The sequence below is a fragment of the Nannospalax galili genome, unplaced genomic scaffold, assembly GCF_000622305.1.
Source record: "Nannospalax galili isolate Female #2095 unplaced genomic scaffold, S.galili_v1.0 scaffold17, whole genome shotgun sequence".
Classification (NCBI taxonomy): Eukaryota; Metazoa; Chordata; class Mammalia; order Rodentia; family Spalacidae; genus Nannospalax; species Nannospalax galili.
In genome coordinates this window covers 2,122,042-2,140,478 of record NW_008342276.1, presented here as the reverse complement: position 1 = coordinate 2,140,478, position 18,437 = coordinate 2,122,042, and the positions used below count along the sequence as shown (strand labels likewise).

The window sequence follows — 18,437 nt, the reverse complement described above, 5'->3', positions numbered from 1 at the left end:
TATTCTTCTAAGATTGAATACATTTTGTTTTATTTGATTTATCTTTAAATTGGCTTAAATGCTGTCAGTTTTGCAGGACTCTATCTGGAGTCTTAACTTTCATGATTACCTCTGAGTAACTGTCTGATTTTTTCCTAGTTTCCCAGAAAACTATAAGTAGATAAAACCACTAGACTCATATATGGGGCTTTACAAAATAGACCCTGCTCTAGAAATGTACCTGGATGAAGTCACTTTTGCCCCAACTCATAAGCACATTCCTTCTTTCTTATCCAATTGTAGAGATTCAAATGATCAATAACTCACATCTCATATTATATTCTAAGAAAATAATTCTAGTATATGATAATAGATGTCCATCTTGTATTATATGAATTTGTAAAACAAAATTATAAACACCCTTTAGGAAAAATCAAAATGATTTGATGTTATCAATATCATTGTTTTTAGATAATTAATTTGGTCCTACAAAATAAAAAAGACATATTCTTTAATGAGTAAATATTCTCTTAAATTCTGCTCTCAGTAAGAATTTATTTCAGATTTTCATTCATCAACTTATATATACTGAGTCTGTGGCTCTTAACTCCCCACTTGGATCAATCTGTCCTGTCCTTGTATATACCATTTTTTACATATCCCTATCTTTATTTTGCATCAGTTTGAAAAACTGACCTCACCTACTTTCTGACTTAGGGTTTCTTCCCTCAGTGCTTGGAGTTGAACTCAAGGTCTTGTGCATGCTAGTCAAGCACTCTACCATTGAGTTGCATTCCACCCTCCCTAAACCTACTTTCTATATAGAATTTCTCTAACTCTATTGTGATTCTATTTCATTTTCCAATCCTTAGCTTATCACTTTTGTAAACACTTTCTCTCATTCTGAAGCCCAGGTAAGGCCTAGCTTCTCTCAATGTGCTCTCATTAAATGTCCGCAGCCTATATTATTGTGCTATTTTGTGATCACTTCTTTTCTATCCGTATTCATATTTGCCTCTTAGTTTCAACAGACAGATTCCTAGGATCAGGAATATTTTCTTTTCCATTGTATATGCAGCACTTAATTCAGTGTGTTCCATCAATAATTGTTAAACAAATGAAAATCAATGAGTATATGACACAGGACACTGTGGGATACATTAAAAGAAACTAAAGGACTGAAATAATTGAGGAAAGGAAAAGTAAACACATTAGATTGTCTCCAGAAGAAAAATATCTTAACAAATGTTTCCTTCACACACTTATAATGTTTAAGGAATCAAACCATCTATGGAGATTATGACATTTTTCAGGCTGTGAATCACACAGATCAGTCACCCTCTTTGAAGAAACTACAAAATGCCCCCACTTTGCAACGCAGAAGTGTAGTATTGAAAAGTAATAAGAGATGTTGTCTTAGTGAATCTCAAGACACAGAAAATGAAAGTGCATACACAAATGTCTGTTACCTGTCGAGAGTGAAGGCATACATCTTGGTCGCTTTGTCATTCACAAGGTAAGTTCTTTCAAGAAATTCCATGGTGGTCAGGACAAGAGCTGTTATTGTTGCTGTTGTTTGACTCACTTTCCAGTTTTGGAAGCAAAAAAAATAACTGTAATTATTATATTCATACAAAAAAGAAAACATTTACAAATATTTACACTTAAGCTAATGAGGTTCCTACGTCAGTGTTCTGGTAGGTCTGTGGAAATTACAGTCTTCTTAGAAGATCACTTGGCCTCTCCTTTTACCCACTGAATTTTCTGTCCTGGAGATTTGGAGGTTGAATTATATACAGAGAGAGAGGGGATGAGGAAGGGAGGGAGAGAGAGAGAGAGAGAGAGAAAGAGACTCTTCACCTTGCTTTCTAAGGGGTAGAGTTGCTTCCGGACTTCCTACTAATGCTGATGCAGGGCTTTGACTTTCAGAGCACACCTGAGCGAGCTGCAAATAGCCATAGATGCTCAACTTTTCCTGAGGGAAAGGAGGAAAGATGTGATCTAATTTCTCCTCTTACTTCTCTCTCTCTCTCTCTCTCTCTCTCTCTCTCTCTCTCTCTCTCAAAGTATTTCTTCTGGGATTTAGTTCAGAAATAACTTCTAAACAGCTGTCAGGATTTTTTTCTCCTCCCCTAGGACCATTTTGGGATTTCATTCCTGAAGGCAAGGACAAGGGTCATTAGTCACCAAAGTCTGTGATCTGAACCTGTCCTGAATATGGCAGCTTTGAAACTCCTTGACAAGCTCTCTGCTGCATAAACAGTAGCCTTCACTCTTACAAGAACCCGAGTGCACTGTATTCCCCCTTGGCTGGGCTGCCCTCTGCTGTGTATAGAAGACAAACCCCAGACAGCACTGTCAGACACACCAATCAAAATTCTTAGGAATGAAGCCTTCTGAGTTGCTTCCAAGTCACAGACTCCCAAGGCTTGAAATTTTATTTCACTGCAAACTACCTTCCTTTCCACATATGAAAAGGAACAAGAGCCTGGTCAAACATCAGTCATCTGTATGTGGACCAAAGCTCTATAAAGACTAAAAGGTGGAGATTGCGGTTGCAGAGAAGAGAAGACCCAAACACTGATTCCGTGTTGTTTTTTCCCTCTGTGCTTCCTCTACTGAAAACTCAGAGAGGTTTAGTTGACCATCTTGTCAGGCAGAGATCTCACTCGATGGACTAATAAAATCAATGGTATCCTTCACAGGCATACCAGGCTTCAGAGGCAATGGGACCAGGCAACCAACCACCCTTGCCTGAGCTCTTCTATCACATCAGTACCTCTTGTGAATCATACCTCAAACAGCCCTATTACATAATTATAAGGACTCTGTCTAGGGTTCTATTGACTATTTACCTTTGCTCTGACAGTGAAAAATCAAAGAAATAGTTTTGGGGAGGCAATTTATCCTGCTGGGAGAAGGCATGGATTTCTGGGTCTAATGTTAGCAGACTCCTTTGCTATGCAAGCAAAAGGACTTGAATAAAAGTCAGGCATGGCCACAGTGTCTGTAACCCCAACCTTGGAGGGCAGAAATAAGTGGATCTTGGGCACTCTCTGTTCAGCCAACCTAGTCTTAATGGTGGGCTTTGGGTTCAATGAGAAACCATGTCTCTCTCTCTCTCTCTCTCTCTCTCTCTCTCTCTCTCTCTCTCTCTCACTCACACACACACACACACACACACACACTCACGACAAATGAAAAACAAAGAATTGCCTTTTAAGTATTTAAAATATTCATCCATTTTTCATCCTTTTACAAACTCATTTCAGCTGCACTATCATTGTCCTTCCAAATATTTAGTCAGCACAATGCTTATAAAGTTTCCTGCCCTTCCTGGCTAATATATTGCCCTTTTTGGCATGAACTTCCCAGAACGAAAAATAGCACAAATCAGGTACCACAAACACAGGGTATGAATTAGGAAAGGAACTCAGATCAAAGAAGAAAATCCCCTTCTTGTTGACATTTGTTTTTTGTGGGCATTCTGTAGCTCATTTCAGTTTCCTAGGCAACCAGCTTCCCAACCATCCTGAATTACAGGTTGTCCTCTCCACCCACTCTCCATCACAAGCTCCTGGCAACAGAAGGGGCAAAATGCAATTTATAAGTTACCTCAGAATAAATATTCTGTCAGCCACAGGCCATGACTAGCATAACAGGTTTGACTTCCCAGTGCTGAGAAGTTTTGTCAGGAATTATTGACAATAATTCTTTAATAGGATTTTACAAACAGTAGCTAATCCACATAACAAAAATAATTTATGCAAGCATTTTTTCTTACATTGTATTTAATTATCTTCAGGGGTGGGGGCATATGTGCCACAGCACAGATACGGAGGTCAGAGAGCAACCCGTGGCTTCCAGGAACTGAACTCGAGTTGTCAGCCTCGGAAGCAAGCACCTTTACTCATTGATCCATCTCACGCACATTGATATTTCACTTGCAAAAAGGATATGTGTATTTATGAATGCTACCACAATCGTCCTTAGACACAGCAGTACCAAGTTCTCACAATTTGTGTTCCTCCAAATAAGCTCATATTTCAGAAATAATTTATGATGCTGTTGCTTGCCTATAACTGTCATTTCAAAAGCAATGCAAAAATAAGCTTTTTTCAAATAATATATTTGGGTCTTCTCCATTCTTTGTTCTTTCCCATTTGTGGACAGAAAATGTAATGAGGTAGTTTAATACATGAATTTACAAATAGAGAGGCTTAGTTTGGACTTGTGGTTTCACAACTCCCTTAGATGTGTGGTCTTGAACAAGTTCTGCAGCCTCTGCAGTTCTCAGCTTTTCATCTATAAAATGGGAACATTAATATAGTGAACCTTACAGAGCTCTTCTGAAGACAAAGAGATAGCAGATACTATCTAATATTCTCTGTATAATCTATAATATATATATATATGTTCTTGGTTTAATCTGTTTTATACACCTTTATACTGCCATGTACTTGCCTTGACCGTTCCTGAGACACTGGCTTCAGTCTTAGCAGAAGGCTATTAATTACCCATGAATGGAAGTATCCTTTAACAAAGGAGTGGTTATTGGAAAAAAAGACCTGGCGACTTGTACTTGAGAGCAGCTTAGCTGTCTCAAAGAATCTGGACTTAACTTTCTTAAATTAAAAATTCATGCCTGCCTTTTACTGTCCTTAACCAGGAAAATGTCCTTACAAAAAAAGATCTTAACAGCAGTGGACATTCACACTCAACTAGTTTAAACCTCTTATAAAGAGTTCAGGCTCATGTGTTCCCACACAAACACTAAAGATCTCATTTCCAAACTGTATGGCATTTCCTTAGCAAGATGGTTTTATGGTTATTACTACCATGTAAGTTTTTCAAAAGTTCTAACCAGAAGCACAAAAACAAAGACAGTGGGAATTTAATTGCCTTGTATTTTAAACAGCATTATGAAAATTTCATTTTAATCTGAAGTAAACATATATAAAATATCAATCACTTCCAAAGTTTCGTATATTACTAGCAAATGGACTGAAAAACATCCAATTTTATTTTCTTCTTGACAAATTAGGACCATATAACTTTTTCTTTTAACTATATTCATTTTTAAGGATGTTCAGCTTTAGAAATATGCCTGCCAAAGATCCAATTTGTATTTATTGAGAAAAGACATGATAAATTATTGATATTAAACAATAAAAGAAGTATTTTATTGTTTCACAGATTCAAATAAATAATACAAAAGTAAATTAGCATGTGTTAGAAAATATTGGGTATAGACGGTAGACATGATTGTACAGTGTATATTTTACCAATTTGTCTCTATATAAAACAGTTTATTAAGCGCTCTTCAAATTCGAACTAATTAACCTTTGAATAATCCTGTAGGTTAAGATATGGTTGATTATATCTTACAAATTTCAAAGCAACAGCCTTCAGTCTTCATTGTTTCGTAAATACATATGTCATTGTTTTTTAATTTTATTTATATAGGCAAATAAGAGAGGATTACAAAGACCAAAGCTATGATTTGGGGCATTAGAATACTGAAGGTAGTAAAATATACATTCTGACTCTTTGCATAAGTGCACAGAGCAGTCACTCAAAGCTAAAGCTCTAAGTTCTTTAAATGGAAAAGCGCAGTAATACAGTTCTCTTGTCCACACATAGAATGCACTACTAAAATTGAATGAGTACTATTTGCTTTCCATTAATGAATGGCTTGAGAGGCCCATAATTTGTCTTAAGGAGGATTTTCACCAAGGGCTCCTAGATAAATGGCAAGAGAGCAAAAGCTTAGCTCATCTTCTGTGAATTCTGAAGTCTGGATTTATTTGACTCCTGGTTGACAGGACTGCCTCTCAGGAGATAGACAAAGGCTGCCTTAGAGCTTTCTAGCAAAGAGGGAGCCATTGCCTTTCACATCAAATCTTAAATGCATCAAGGGATAGAGGGTGTCTTTTCTGAGTGGCAGCACAACCACAAGGCTTTGCAGCTAATTCGTCTCTTCTTCTGGTATTAGCGAATTTGCTTTCAGTGAGGCTACACTTTAAAGTGCTGCTAATCCAATTGTGGCAAATCTTACCATTGCCATCAGAGGATGATTTCCTTGTATTTGCAGTCAACAAAGAAAAATATGGCCTCATATTAGCTTCTCCACCACTAAGTTCTTCACACAGTTACCCAAATACTGGTCAGGGATCAGATGACAGAAAATTTCATTAATTTACAGTCACCTAGCTCTGGGAAGGAACAAGAATGCTTAATTATAACATGCAGACACAAAGCATTACTGGAAATATATTTAACAAAAGATTTTTTTTAAAGCTTGTGTGCCTAGGATACTATTCCCCACAGCTATCCAGAATCTACAGCAAAGAATATTATCTTCTGAGTCTTACCAAAAAGTGCAACAATCCATCATTCACATGATGAAAGATTCACTTAAACATCATAAAACTTTTTACTAAACTGTCATAAAAATAGCATCTAAGGCAAGGTGATAATGCCCTCTTATTTTAAGGATTATTTATGCTACAAAAATCAATATAAAATGAAGAGCTGTTGACATGAATGGGATTTGAACTAAACTCCATTTCCTAGTTACAAGTTAGTGTCTAAAAAGTGTTCAGCAGTTTTCAGAGGCTCCTTGAACTTCTATTGAAAGAAAAAGGAGTAGAAATCAATTCTTCAGTCCACATAATATCCCCATGAACACTAATCTTGCATCACTTTTTAAAAGCACCATAATTATGGATATTGCTGTCAACAAGTGAAGATAATTATTTTTAATCCACTTTATAATATGTAATCATTTCCTCATAACTTTTAAAGAACAGGCTCCCAACTGGTGGGTATACTGATTCATCCTACTTTGAACACAATGGATATATTGTCTGCATAAATACATGGTTGAGTGGCAAGCTAAGAGTTTTAGAACATTCCTATAAGTCGTGTGATCATTGGCTACTCATCCAAACACTTTACTGGGTAGATATGGTATTCCATCTCTAACCAGGGGTGTATTAAATTGCTCTGAAGGGGTTCTTAGGACTAGCATTATCAGATACATGAGTCTATCCCAATCATTCATTTAAAATCATACATCTAAACAAATGAACATGTCTTTATGCTGAATTCATTCAGATGGTAAATATGGGGGTTCTGTCCTCTAATTCTGATTTTTAGTGTGGCAATTAATGCAAATTTGCTTCTTTCTGCTTCAATTTTCTAGTCAAAAAGAAGTAAATGACAAAAGCCACCTAAGACTTTTGTCAGAGTATTTCCCTTCCTCCTTTGCCATGAACAAAACACTTTCCAACTACTTGTTGAAAATAGTCACATTAAAAATTAATGAGCCAGCCAGGCATGGTGGTGCATGCCTTTAATCCCAGCACTTGGGAAGCAGAGATAGGCAGATCTCTGTGATTTCAAATTCCAGTCCAGCTGGGACTACAGAGAAACCCTCTTTCAAAAAGAAAAAAAAAATGTAATGAGCCATTTATTGTCAAAAATAGACCTTGCAAAATATGTTCAAACCATGGAAGGTACCTAAATGCTAATAGTAAGTCAGTCTTTATAGGATATTTTGAATGTCTTCAAAAAATTATTTGTGCGTTTGTGGAGACACACACACCTTTCAAAACCAGACTTGGCAGGTTTTTGAGAAGCTGCTCTCTGGTGACTGCTACAGTGACAATGATAGTAAAGCTAGTTTTCTGGGTGTTCTTTTTTCCCTACAGTTGTTGCTAGGAGGTTCTTGGGCCTGTCCTCGGCCTGGACCAGGAAGGTTTGATGCCCTGCCCACTGCTCCATAACTCCACAAGAACAAGCAAAGGCAAATCCCCTTCCCACCTTGTGTCTTTTTCATTGGAAAATTGAACAAGTTAAAGTCCACAGAAGTTGATTGTCGTTGGGAGAAAAGTAAAAGAATTCAAGGAGGAGCCTTAGGAGAAACTCAGCTCCCTGCTCAACCCAAGTATCACTCTATTTTCATCCTTCTCTTCCTCCCAATGTCTGAGGAAATTTCTACAGCTCCAACGAGCTCACACGAAGCTTTAGCAGTTTAGACAGATACAATTTCTCCTGGGAATTTTTAAGAGATAACTGCCTTTGAGAAGCAATGCATTCAGTAGTGGTTCGGCATAGCAATTAACAAACATGTTACAGTAAAGTTAACATTTCATCTATAAAATATGTAATATTCATCCATAAAACCTGAACAAAGAGTAAAGACTCCAAAAATAAATACCATTGGCCTAGATACCTTCAACGTCAAAGTTCGATATTAGAAACAACTATTTTAATCCTTTGGGTTATTAAATACAACTCTATGTACCAAAAACATTATCAGATATCACGCATTATCTTATAGTTTTACATGGCTTAAAAGAAGACCTCACTCTTGAGAGTCCAAGGTGGCAGACACTGAAATTTATAACAACACTGTTCTGATGAGTGAAATGACTTAAAAGGAAACATTCACTTTGAGACATACATACAAATATTTTCTTGTCTTTCAGAAATGTCACAAGAAAGTGTATTTCTTGGCTTAGTATAATTATGGAGGTAATGACAGTGCACAAGAAATAATGTCTCTTCCAACACCCTTAGGGCAAAATTACCCTGTGTCTCTATGCATTGCAGATCTCGTTTACTTAGAGGCTTTCATTTATTACTCTTCAGCATAGTGTTTACAAACACTCAGCAACTTATTATTCATCAGATGATAGGAAATGGGAAGGCTACCAAAAAGAAAGTAATTTAGCTAAGACATTAAGTAATGTGAAAAGACTAATTAGAAGTGTGAGCTGCCCATCACTTTCCCCTAAGAACTTCCACAAGAGACTCTGTTCTGCTAGGTTTCAAAAATAAATGTGGCATACATGATAATTAGATTTTAGAGTTGCTGAGCCAAGAGGATCTTACTAAGATGGATAGAGCAGTGACTTCAGTGTGTTCAATAAGAACCCAAGGACAGTGCCTAGTGGGCTATTTTTTTTTCAGTAGTGAAGACTGAACCCAGACCTTCTGCATGCTAGGTAAATGCTCTACCACTGAGCTATACCTCCAGCCTCAGTGACCTCTCTTCTAATGAATATGGTAGCATATTATTGATATGATTGTAGATTGTTCCCATAAAACTGATCACCCTGTTTTCATAGCAGGAATTCAAGAGAGTAAAGTTCCATTACCTTGAAATGGCCTTGCTAGATAACTCCCAGTAATGTACCCTCTTCTAGAACTGTCCTTTTCATTCTAACAATGCAGAGATTCTGCCTCCTCCTCTAGCCAGATCCCTCTGACATCTCTCCATGAAAAGGAATCAGAGTGATGATGCCAGCCATTTCCAGATTTTTATTTTGTTTGATTACTTTTGTTTCTCCACTCATCTACACCTATAAAAATATAAGCTCTTGGTAGGCAGAGGCTTGAGCAATTTTCATACTGTTTGTAGGCCCAGTTCTTAGTATATAGCATCTGTCATGTCATGGGTGAAGAATATTCTCTAGAAATGAATGAATGCATGAATGGATGAGTAGATGATGGATAGATAGATAAAAGATAGATGAAATATTGGTAAGAAATGACAGAGTGACTCAGATTAAAGCCTTTAAAGTCATGAAAACTTGAGTGTCACCAACTGGATTTTCATAATTTTCCTGTATTTGTGTCCTTATCTGTAAAATGGACAGTTTTTTTCCTCTAGTCCTAATTCTCTAAGACTGTTACAAAAATTAAATGTTTATAAAGTTGCATTTCACATATAACACCCAAAGCAATTGTTCAGTAAATAAAGGATATTCAAATGAACACTTCAAATATACAACTGATCTGGTTACCATGTATACAATTCTGTGTGATTACATATAAAATATATTGCCATCTACTTTCATATCTAGCTCTGAAGTCAAGAACATGGAGAAAAACACATAAAATCGGATTTTGTTATCCTTAAAACATAATACTATGTGGAGTTGTCAGCAATATTAAGCCTGAAATTTCATTGCTAACTGGCAGTTCTAACTGTATGCTTTCTTAAGGAAGGAAAAGACTGCCAGGAAAAGGAAAATATAATGTAATTTGCTGTATTTTGAGTAAAAAAATAAAATTCTGAGATTGACTAGATAAATTATTACATACTCAGATTCTGTTTTCACGAATCTTACTTTTAAAATACAGATTCTTTGACTTTATTTTGATAAAACTTATATCATATGCCTGCTCCTGTGCTATTTAAACTTCTATTTGCATTTGTATAGTAAGCATGCATTTTAAAGCATGTGTAGAGAGAGCGCATTTATTATAAGACACGAGAAGTTCTGCATTATTTCTTACTGGTGCAAAACTAATTGGCTTTCCTAGTCATTGCACAAATATTTACTTTTTCATTTTATCATTCTTATAACTGCAACTGAAATTAGGAAAGGGCAAAACCACCTGGCAAATGTTGGAGCAGGAAGCCTTTAATTTCCAAGTATTCCAGCCACACTGAATTTTGAAACCCTAAAAATGATTGCTAATAGAGAGCCCACATTGCCCCATGGAATGTCCACTGACAGCACAAATTTCCCAAGAACACCTCCATCCAAAATAACATCTGGTGACTCTTTTAATTGAGTTGAAAAAAATATTTTTTAAAAAAATTTTTGTGTATGAGTGTCTTGCCTGTGTGTATGTAAGTGCACCCATGTCATGCAATGCCCACGGAGGCCAGAAGAGAGCATCAGATCCCCTGAAACTGGAGTTAGGGTCAGTTGGTAGCTGCCGTGTGGGTCCTGGGACCCAAACCCCAGTCTTCTGTAAGAGCACTGAATCATTCGTCATCCGGGGCTACAGGGAACCAAAAAAAAAAAAAAAAAAAAAAAACCTTAAACTGCATATATTCTTAACTTGAGGGTCCAAAAGTAGGAATGAAAACTGATGACAGACTCCTGGTTCTGCCACTGACCACATAAGGATCATGAAGGTGTAAGTTGGTGTGTCATTTTGTAAAATATAAATAAAATATAAAAGAGTGAAAACTTGAAAGGAAAAGAAAAGAAAAGGAAAGAAAAGGAAAGAAGAAAAGAAAAGAAAAAAGCCAGGGACTGGAGAGATGGCCCAAGAGAACACTGCCTGTGTTTGGTTCCCAGCACCCACATGTTGGCTAACAACCCTCTGTAGCTCCACTTCCAGGGAACCCATCACTCTCTTTTGGCCTTTGTGGGCATTGCACACTTGGTACACACACACACACACACACACGCACGCACACAAGCGTGCGTGTGCACAGGCAAAACGCTCATACACATAAAATAAAAATAAATGAATAAAATTTTTAAAGAACCAAAACCCATGAAAATGTTGACTGTATTGTATTTGTCTCTAACCCTAAATTGTATAATCTATGGTAAGCTAAAGCCTTTCATATATATATACTTCTTAGAGAACAGAAGGCCCAAGAACAGGACCGTGTCTATATCCAAGGTCTGCTTCTATGCAGGCTATTGCCATTTACCAATGTATTAACCCAGGAAAAAAATTGGCCTCAACTTCTTCACAGAAGAAATCTCTGTATACAGCACACTGATGAGTGTGACCGATTTCACAGGAGACTGGAGGCAATAACAAGGTGTTCAACTGTAGCTATATGAAATCCTTCAACTGTGTGAAATGCACATTGGGCATCACTATTCTGAAAAAGTACTTCATTTTACTAATAAATTTGAGTTATTCACCGCTTTTTGTCTCAGTTTTGCCAACTTTTATTTCTTCATGCTTTTAAAAGAATCTTTCTCTACTTAGAATCATAGCAAGCTTTTTAACTTACACAATCAGAACATCCAGTGACAATCTTCTGTTGCCCTATTTGTTCGTTCTTAATGTTCTTACACAGCTGTCCATTAAGACGGTCTCTCAAATGAAAAGACTTCTCTCATCATAAACAAATCCAATGCTAGCCCTTAAGTGTCTAAATTTGCTTTGACTTACCATTTCATTATATAATTTCAATATATGTAGCAATTTAATTGCTAGTTGCGGGTTTTCAGTTCTTTCCCTTTACATACATGGAAGGTCTTATCTGACCTTTTGAAACTGGACATTGGATTTGGTCGTGTTGCTAATTCTGCCCAGTGGGTTGACAATGAAAGCTGCGTAAGGTACTTTCTGGTTGAGGTATTTTATGTGTCAATTTGAGATCTAACGCCACTGATTTTTTCCATGTTGTGGCAACCTCAGAAACATGTAGCAATCGAGTCCTCCTCAGTCTAGGTCCCTGAATGAATCAAAATCAGTAGACTAGAGAGATGGCTCAGTGGTTAAGAGCACAGGCTGCTCTTACAGAGGTTCTGGGTTCAGTCCCAGCACCCACATGGTGGTTAAACCAGTTCCATGGAATATAACCCCCTCTTCTGGCTTCTGAGGGCATTGCATGCACTTCGTGCACTTATACACATACATGCATGTCACCTGAATTCCTTCTGGGTCTCCTGTGCTATCAAGCAAACCATATAACATATCTTTATGTGCATTTATTAACTTACAAAGGAATGAGTACCCAGTGCCTAGCCCTGCACCTCAGCTCAGAGCCCCCCATATCAGACCGCCATGGCTAGCATTCGCTCAAGCCTCCAGGGCCAGCAATCTTGCTCCCTCCAGGGCCAGCAATCTCATGACATGCCCCACGTCATGCGCTTCGGCTCTGGCTTCAGTCCCAAGATGCCCCCCCCCCAAGCCACACCTCAGTAGTCCAGGCTCCGCGGCAAGCCCTGCCCCTTGGAGGGGCTAGCCAATTGGGAGACAATGCAAAACATTCATACCATATAATAAAAACAAATAAAAAATAAAAAAGAAATCAGTAGAACCCCTCTACTGACCCACAATGAACTTGATACATGAGGAAAAACACATGTTCATTGCTGTAAGCACCTAAGATATTTGATTTGTTTTGCAGCATAAGCTAGCCTTTTCTTACTATTATATTAATGTTATAAAAGTTTTGCACAGCCCTTTGCCCTGCTCATCCACTGTCCAAAGATCCCCTTGGATAGATTTTACTGTGTAGGTAATGACCATGTAAGACAGGTTCTTCTGTGCTTCGTAACATCATTTGGAGAATGTACACTCATGAGAATCTGTCAGTTTTCAAAATTATCTACAGTCCTCCACAGCTTTGCTTCTGCCTTGATATCTTCTATCAATTTCCTGTCATGAAATCTGAGCCAAGAGATGCAGGCCTATAATCCCAGTTACTCAGGAGACTGACACAAGAGGATTACAAATTCAGTATGATTTCAAGGACAACCTGGATAACTTAGTGGCAACCTGCCTCAAAATATATTTTAAAAATTAAAAAGAGTTGGGGGTTATATATGTGTAGTACATGTACCTAGCATGTGAGATATAATACCACACACATACACACACAATCACAATCATACAGACATCTAAAGAAACCATCAGGAGTTGAGTGTGATATCACACAACAGTAATAGCTACTTGGGACACTAAGGCAAGAGGATCAACAGTTCAAGACCAGGCTGAGCTATGTAGCAAAATCACTTCTCAAAAAAGGAAAAAATATATCAAGTTCAATTACCCATGTCTGTGCTTCTGAGTAGTTAATGAAAATGTGCATAAAATATGAGAAAAGAAGGGTTTCCCACAGTGTGTTCCAGGCACTCTTCAGCACAACATCTTTTTTTCAATTTCCTCATCAATAGTTTCCAATATCTCTGGCCTATCAACAAATTGAGAGATTAAAGTAAGCAACTGTGCTATATGTGAGACATATTAAGTGTATCATGGTCTTTTCTAAAATTATAATTGGGTGATAGTACATGATTTTATAAACTTGCTAAAATTTTTTGAACTGTATACTCAAAACAACTGAACTTTGTGGCAGGTAATTTATACCTCAAAGAAGCTATTAAGGTCATAAAATTAAATCTATAATCTCTTTAAATATAGTCCAAGTTTAAAAATAAAGCATTGCCTTATTTGTCATATTATTCTACACACACAAGATAACTCACAAACTTACATTTCAGTATTTTGAGAAGTACAATCATGTTTCCAAGGTATTAATGGTTATTAATGAAATTAGTTCAGGTTTGTAATTGACATTACATTTAATGTTCCCATAATGCTGTTTTAATATTGATAGCCTATTTATGCAAATATCACCTATTAGCCTCATTCTGATGTCTTTTCATGCATTGCATAAAATCAGCTTGATCACATTTTCAAAACATGAACTCATCTGGTCAGGGAGTAGACCTTTAGTCTCTGTGTCAACTGAATAAATGAGGAGGTTTAAATGTTGGTGCAGTCTGCTGTCATGTGTTAAAACTTTGGCCCAGAAGAAGGTGGCCAATATCTGAGTGACAAGAAACAAATCGAGGAAGAGATGGTGATGCCGATGGCCTGAGGTCTGCCCTCTAAGGTGAGACAGAAGCTAGAAAATCTTCCAGTAATTCACTTGACACATTTTCTGCTTGTCTACTTCATGCTGAGCAACAAGCTCCGTATTAAAGTTGCCATGGTGAATAAGACTAACAGGCCCCTCTCTTCTAGAGTGTTTACCCTATTGGTATACAAGAATGCCCAGTCCAAAGGAAAGGCATGTAGCAAACTCCATTATGACTGTCAAAAGGACTTCTAAGCAGAGGAAAATAACCCATGAAGCAGAAAGGAAACTAAGATCCTCTGTGAGATAAATCTCTCCAGGGGAAGACAAAGGTCTTCGGTGGGACACAGAAACCCTCTCTGCCCTTACTTGTCAGAGAAGCCCTCGCTCTAATAAGGAAGGTCTTTAGAACACCTATAGCTGAACTGTAGTGTGGAGCCTAAATGAGACTAAATAAGAATATGATTATGTTTAACATTGCTGCCCTCATGTGTGGGTTCATTTGAGGCCACAGTAGTGAGCCCAGCTGTTGGATACTATGAAGAGTTTAGGTAACAAGGGGAAGCTGATATATGGTTATGGTTACAGATATAAACCCTAGGGACAGGCTTGGACTTCAATTCCATTCTGCTACTTATGAGTTGGGTATCTTTGGGAAAATAGTTTAATTGGTTTCATTATGTGCAGAAGGTAGCTGATGATAATAATGCTGATTTGTGAGGTTGTTGTAATTATTAAATGAGGTAATACATGAACAGTACTTAGAACACTGCACTGGCTCTCAAGACTTGTTGCTGTTATTGAAGGATGTTAGTGCCTAGCTGTTACAGTTGAAATAGTTTCTTAATCTCATTTTCTCTCATAGAATTCTGCTAAAACCAAAGATTGTAGGCCACAGAAAAGTGACTGTCATTGCTTGTAGTAGTTACTAATAAGTAATTAGCTTGACTTTATAAATAACAAATAATATCATATCACTGTGAGAGATCGCTGTTCTGATATCCTAGTTTCCATTTCTGTAAAAGTCTACACATCAAGGAAAACACTGCAGTGTCATCTTTCATTTCACTTTATTTTTGCTTTATTGTAGTAAAAAGGCATAACATGAGATCTACGCCTTAAGATCTGTAAGTATGTAACACAGCATTGTTAGAAATAATCACTATGATATACAGCACATCTCTAGAACTTCTTTTCTTAAAGTGAACTTTATTCTTCTTTGTAGTAGTCTACTTTCTAGTACTGTAACAACAACAGAAAAGTTGAGTAACATAAAGAAACTATGTTTATTTAGCTCACGCCCTTAGAGATTAATAGTACAAGCAGTATGGTGCCAGTTGTGGTAAGCCCTCCTCCCTGGGCATGTCACAGCGGCTGGCACATTGGTGTAAACACATGAGGAAGACATTTATATAGTGAGATAGGAAATCATAGAGGAAACAGCCCTTCTTTTCTTTCAAAACAACTCCTCTCAGAAGAACTGATTTATGGTCCCACAAGAACTCTGGCAATCTCTGCTGAGAGATGCACTCCTCAATGATCTAGCAATTCCCTCTAGGTCTCATTTCTTAAAGGTCCCAACACCTCTCATCATTGCCACATTAGGGACCCCATTTCCAATAGAGGAAACTTTGGGTAACAAATCATAACCACTGAACTGCAGCTCACAAATTCTTCCTACCTCAAGCCTTGGCAATTATCACTCTACTTTTTACTTTTATGACTTTCAATATTTTATGTGCCTCATGAAAGTGATTTTTTTAGTATTTGACGTTTTGCTGTTAGCTTATTTCTATAAGTATAAGGTTCTCTAGTCATCTGTTTTGCAGCCTCTCATAGATGCTGTAATCTGAATGGCTGAATCTCCACAAAGTTCTTATACCTAACTACATCATCAATGTGGCAGTATTAGGGGTAGGACTCTTTGGAGGTAATTAATTCATGAGGACGGAGCCTTCATGAAAAAGTATAGTGCCATTATGAAAGGATTCTCAGAGTACCAGGTGACAACATGCAAAGCTGTTACCTATGAATCAGAGAGCTGACCTTCACTGGACTCTGAACCTCACAGTATCTCAATCTTGAATTCCCCAGCCTTCAGAACTGTGAGAAACAGGTTTCTTCTATTTATAGCCAATCTGCCTTACGTTATTTGCTGTGGTCACCTAAATAGACTTAAGACAACAGGATTTCCTTCTTTATTGTATATGTATTCAATATTTTCTTTTTAATTTTATTAACAATTTAGTCGACATACAAAATAATGGGCTTCATTATGACATTTCCATACACACATATCCTTGTACTTTATCCATTTATCCATCAGTGGGTGTGAAAGTTGCTTCCACATCTTGGCTATTGTGAATGCATTAGTTACATTTCTCATTATTGTGACCAATAAATGGTAAGAAACAAGGAAAGAAGAGTTAATTATTGCTCACAGTTTGATATTGCAGTCTTTCCTAGGGAAGTCAAGGAATGGAAGTGACTCTTGTCTGTGGTGGCAAGAGGGTGAGGCTGCTAGCTCACACCTCAGTGAGTCAGGTAGCAGAGATGAGGCAGGAAGTGAGGCTGGGCAATTAAATAAACAAATAAATAAACATAAGACTTAGACTAATATCCAAGGTTATGACCAAATGATGTGATATGATTGGGGAGGTTGGCTATTGCCATACAAAGCAAGAGTCATGGAACAGACGGCCAGGGTAAGAATGGTACAATGAGTCTCTGTTTTTTTTTGTTTTTTTTTCAGCTGGCCTGGAACTCACTACATAGACCATGTAGATCTCCATCTCACAGAGCTTCACCTGCCGTTTGAGCATGCTCGCATGAAAGGTGTGTGCCACTACACCCAGCCAATACAGTAATTCTTAGGGTCGTATGTCTCTCATTCCCCTTAGCTCTCTCTTTAAAATGGGTAAGCAAATGGGAAGGAAACCCCAGAATCCAGAATCTTGGTATTAGAATCACCTTTTCTTCTTCCTTTGCAAAAATCAGTCTAAATTATGAAAATGGAAAAGGACAACATGGGATGACTCCCTACAGAATTCCAGTCCAAGACAAATTTCAAATATTGCCCCTTCACAAAGTGCATGAACTAAGGCTGTGAGAGGCAACAGTCGTACTGTGAGTTGCTTTATGAATGTACTGGAACTCTGGGGTGGTTCTTAGGAAGCACCTCAACTGTTCTTCACAGCTTACTGGCATGATGATTTCTCTTAGCGTCTGTGAGAAACCTGCCTGAGACCTTTTCCAGACCCTGAAGCTCCCTCATATTACTAATCAAACCTGGATTTGTGCTTTTTTATTTTTATTTATGTGTACACGTATGTATGTATAAGTGTATGCCATGTGCCTGGGGCCATCCACGAAGGCCAGAAGAAGACACTGTATCTCCTGGATCTGGAGCAACATGTGGTTGTGAATCACCCTGACATGAATGCTGTGAACCCAACTTGGGTCCTATAGAAGAGGAAGAAGAGCTCTTAACCACTGAGTGATCCCTTTAGCCTGGATCTACACTGTCCTAATTAGAATTTTTAATATATTTTCCACGCAGCTTATAAAAGCAGACAGCTGTGATTGATTTCTACCAAGCCTGAATCCAAGTGAATATTAAGTCTATCTCAGGCTCAGGGTCTTAATTCCAACACCACATCCTTGAATCATTAGTCACTGAATTATTTACTCTAATTTCTTTCCATAGAATTGCCAAAAATTTATGATCATCTGATAGAAATGTAAAGATGAATAACTAAAATTGTCCCCACAGGTAAGAAAAGACCATATTAAAAAGTTAGTTTCACAGAGAAAATGAAAATTAGAGTCAGGTGTGGTGGTGCACACCTTTAATCCCAGCATTCGGGAGGCAGAGGCAGGTGTATCTCTGTGAGTCAAGGCCAGACTGGTCTATATGCAGACCAACCGGGGTTACAAATAGACCCTGTCTCAAAAAAATAAAATGAAAATTAATATATTTTTCAAAAGAGGAACTGTACCAACAGAAAAAATTAGATATTTAGAAATATTTACACTTAGCCTAGCTAATATTTTAATATATTTATGCAAAAATGTCCCATGCTATAAAGTAGTC

At 37.5% G+C, this 18,437-nt stretch overlaps 1 protein-coding gene across 1 annotated transcript in view; it reads right to left on the bottom strand.

Annotated features, from left to right (window-relative positions):
* Positions 1-1,519, bottom strand: part of Slc30a8 (solute carrier family 30 member 8) — a 28,816-nt gene extending 27,297 nt beyond the window's left edge. Inside the window, exon 1 of the mRNA XM_029565852.1 lies at positions 1,449-1,519. Within this exon, the coding sequence (XP_029421712.1) occupies positions 1,449-1,519 (71 nt within the window). The remainder of the gene's footprint in view (positions 1-1,448) is intronic.
* Between the last annotated feature and the right edge of the window lie 16,918 nt (positions 1,520-18,437).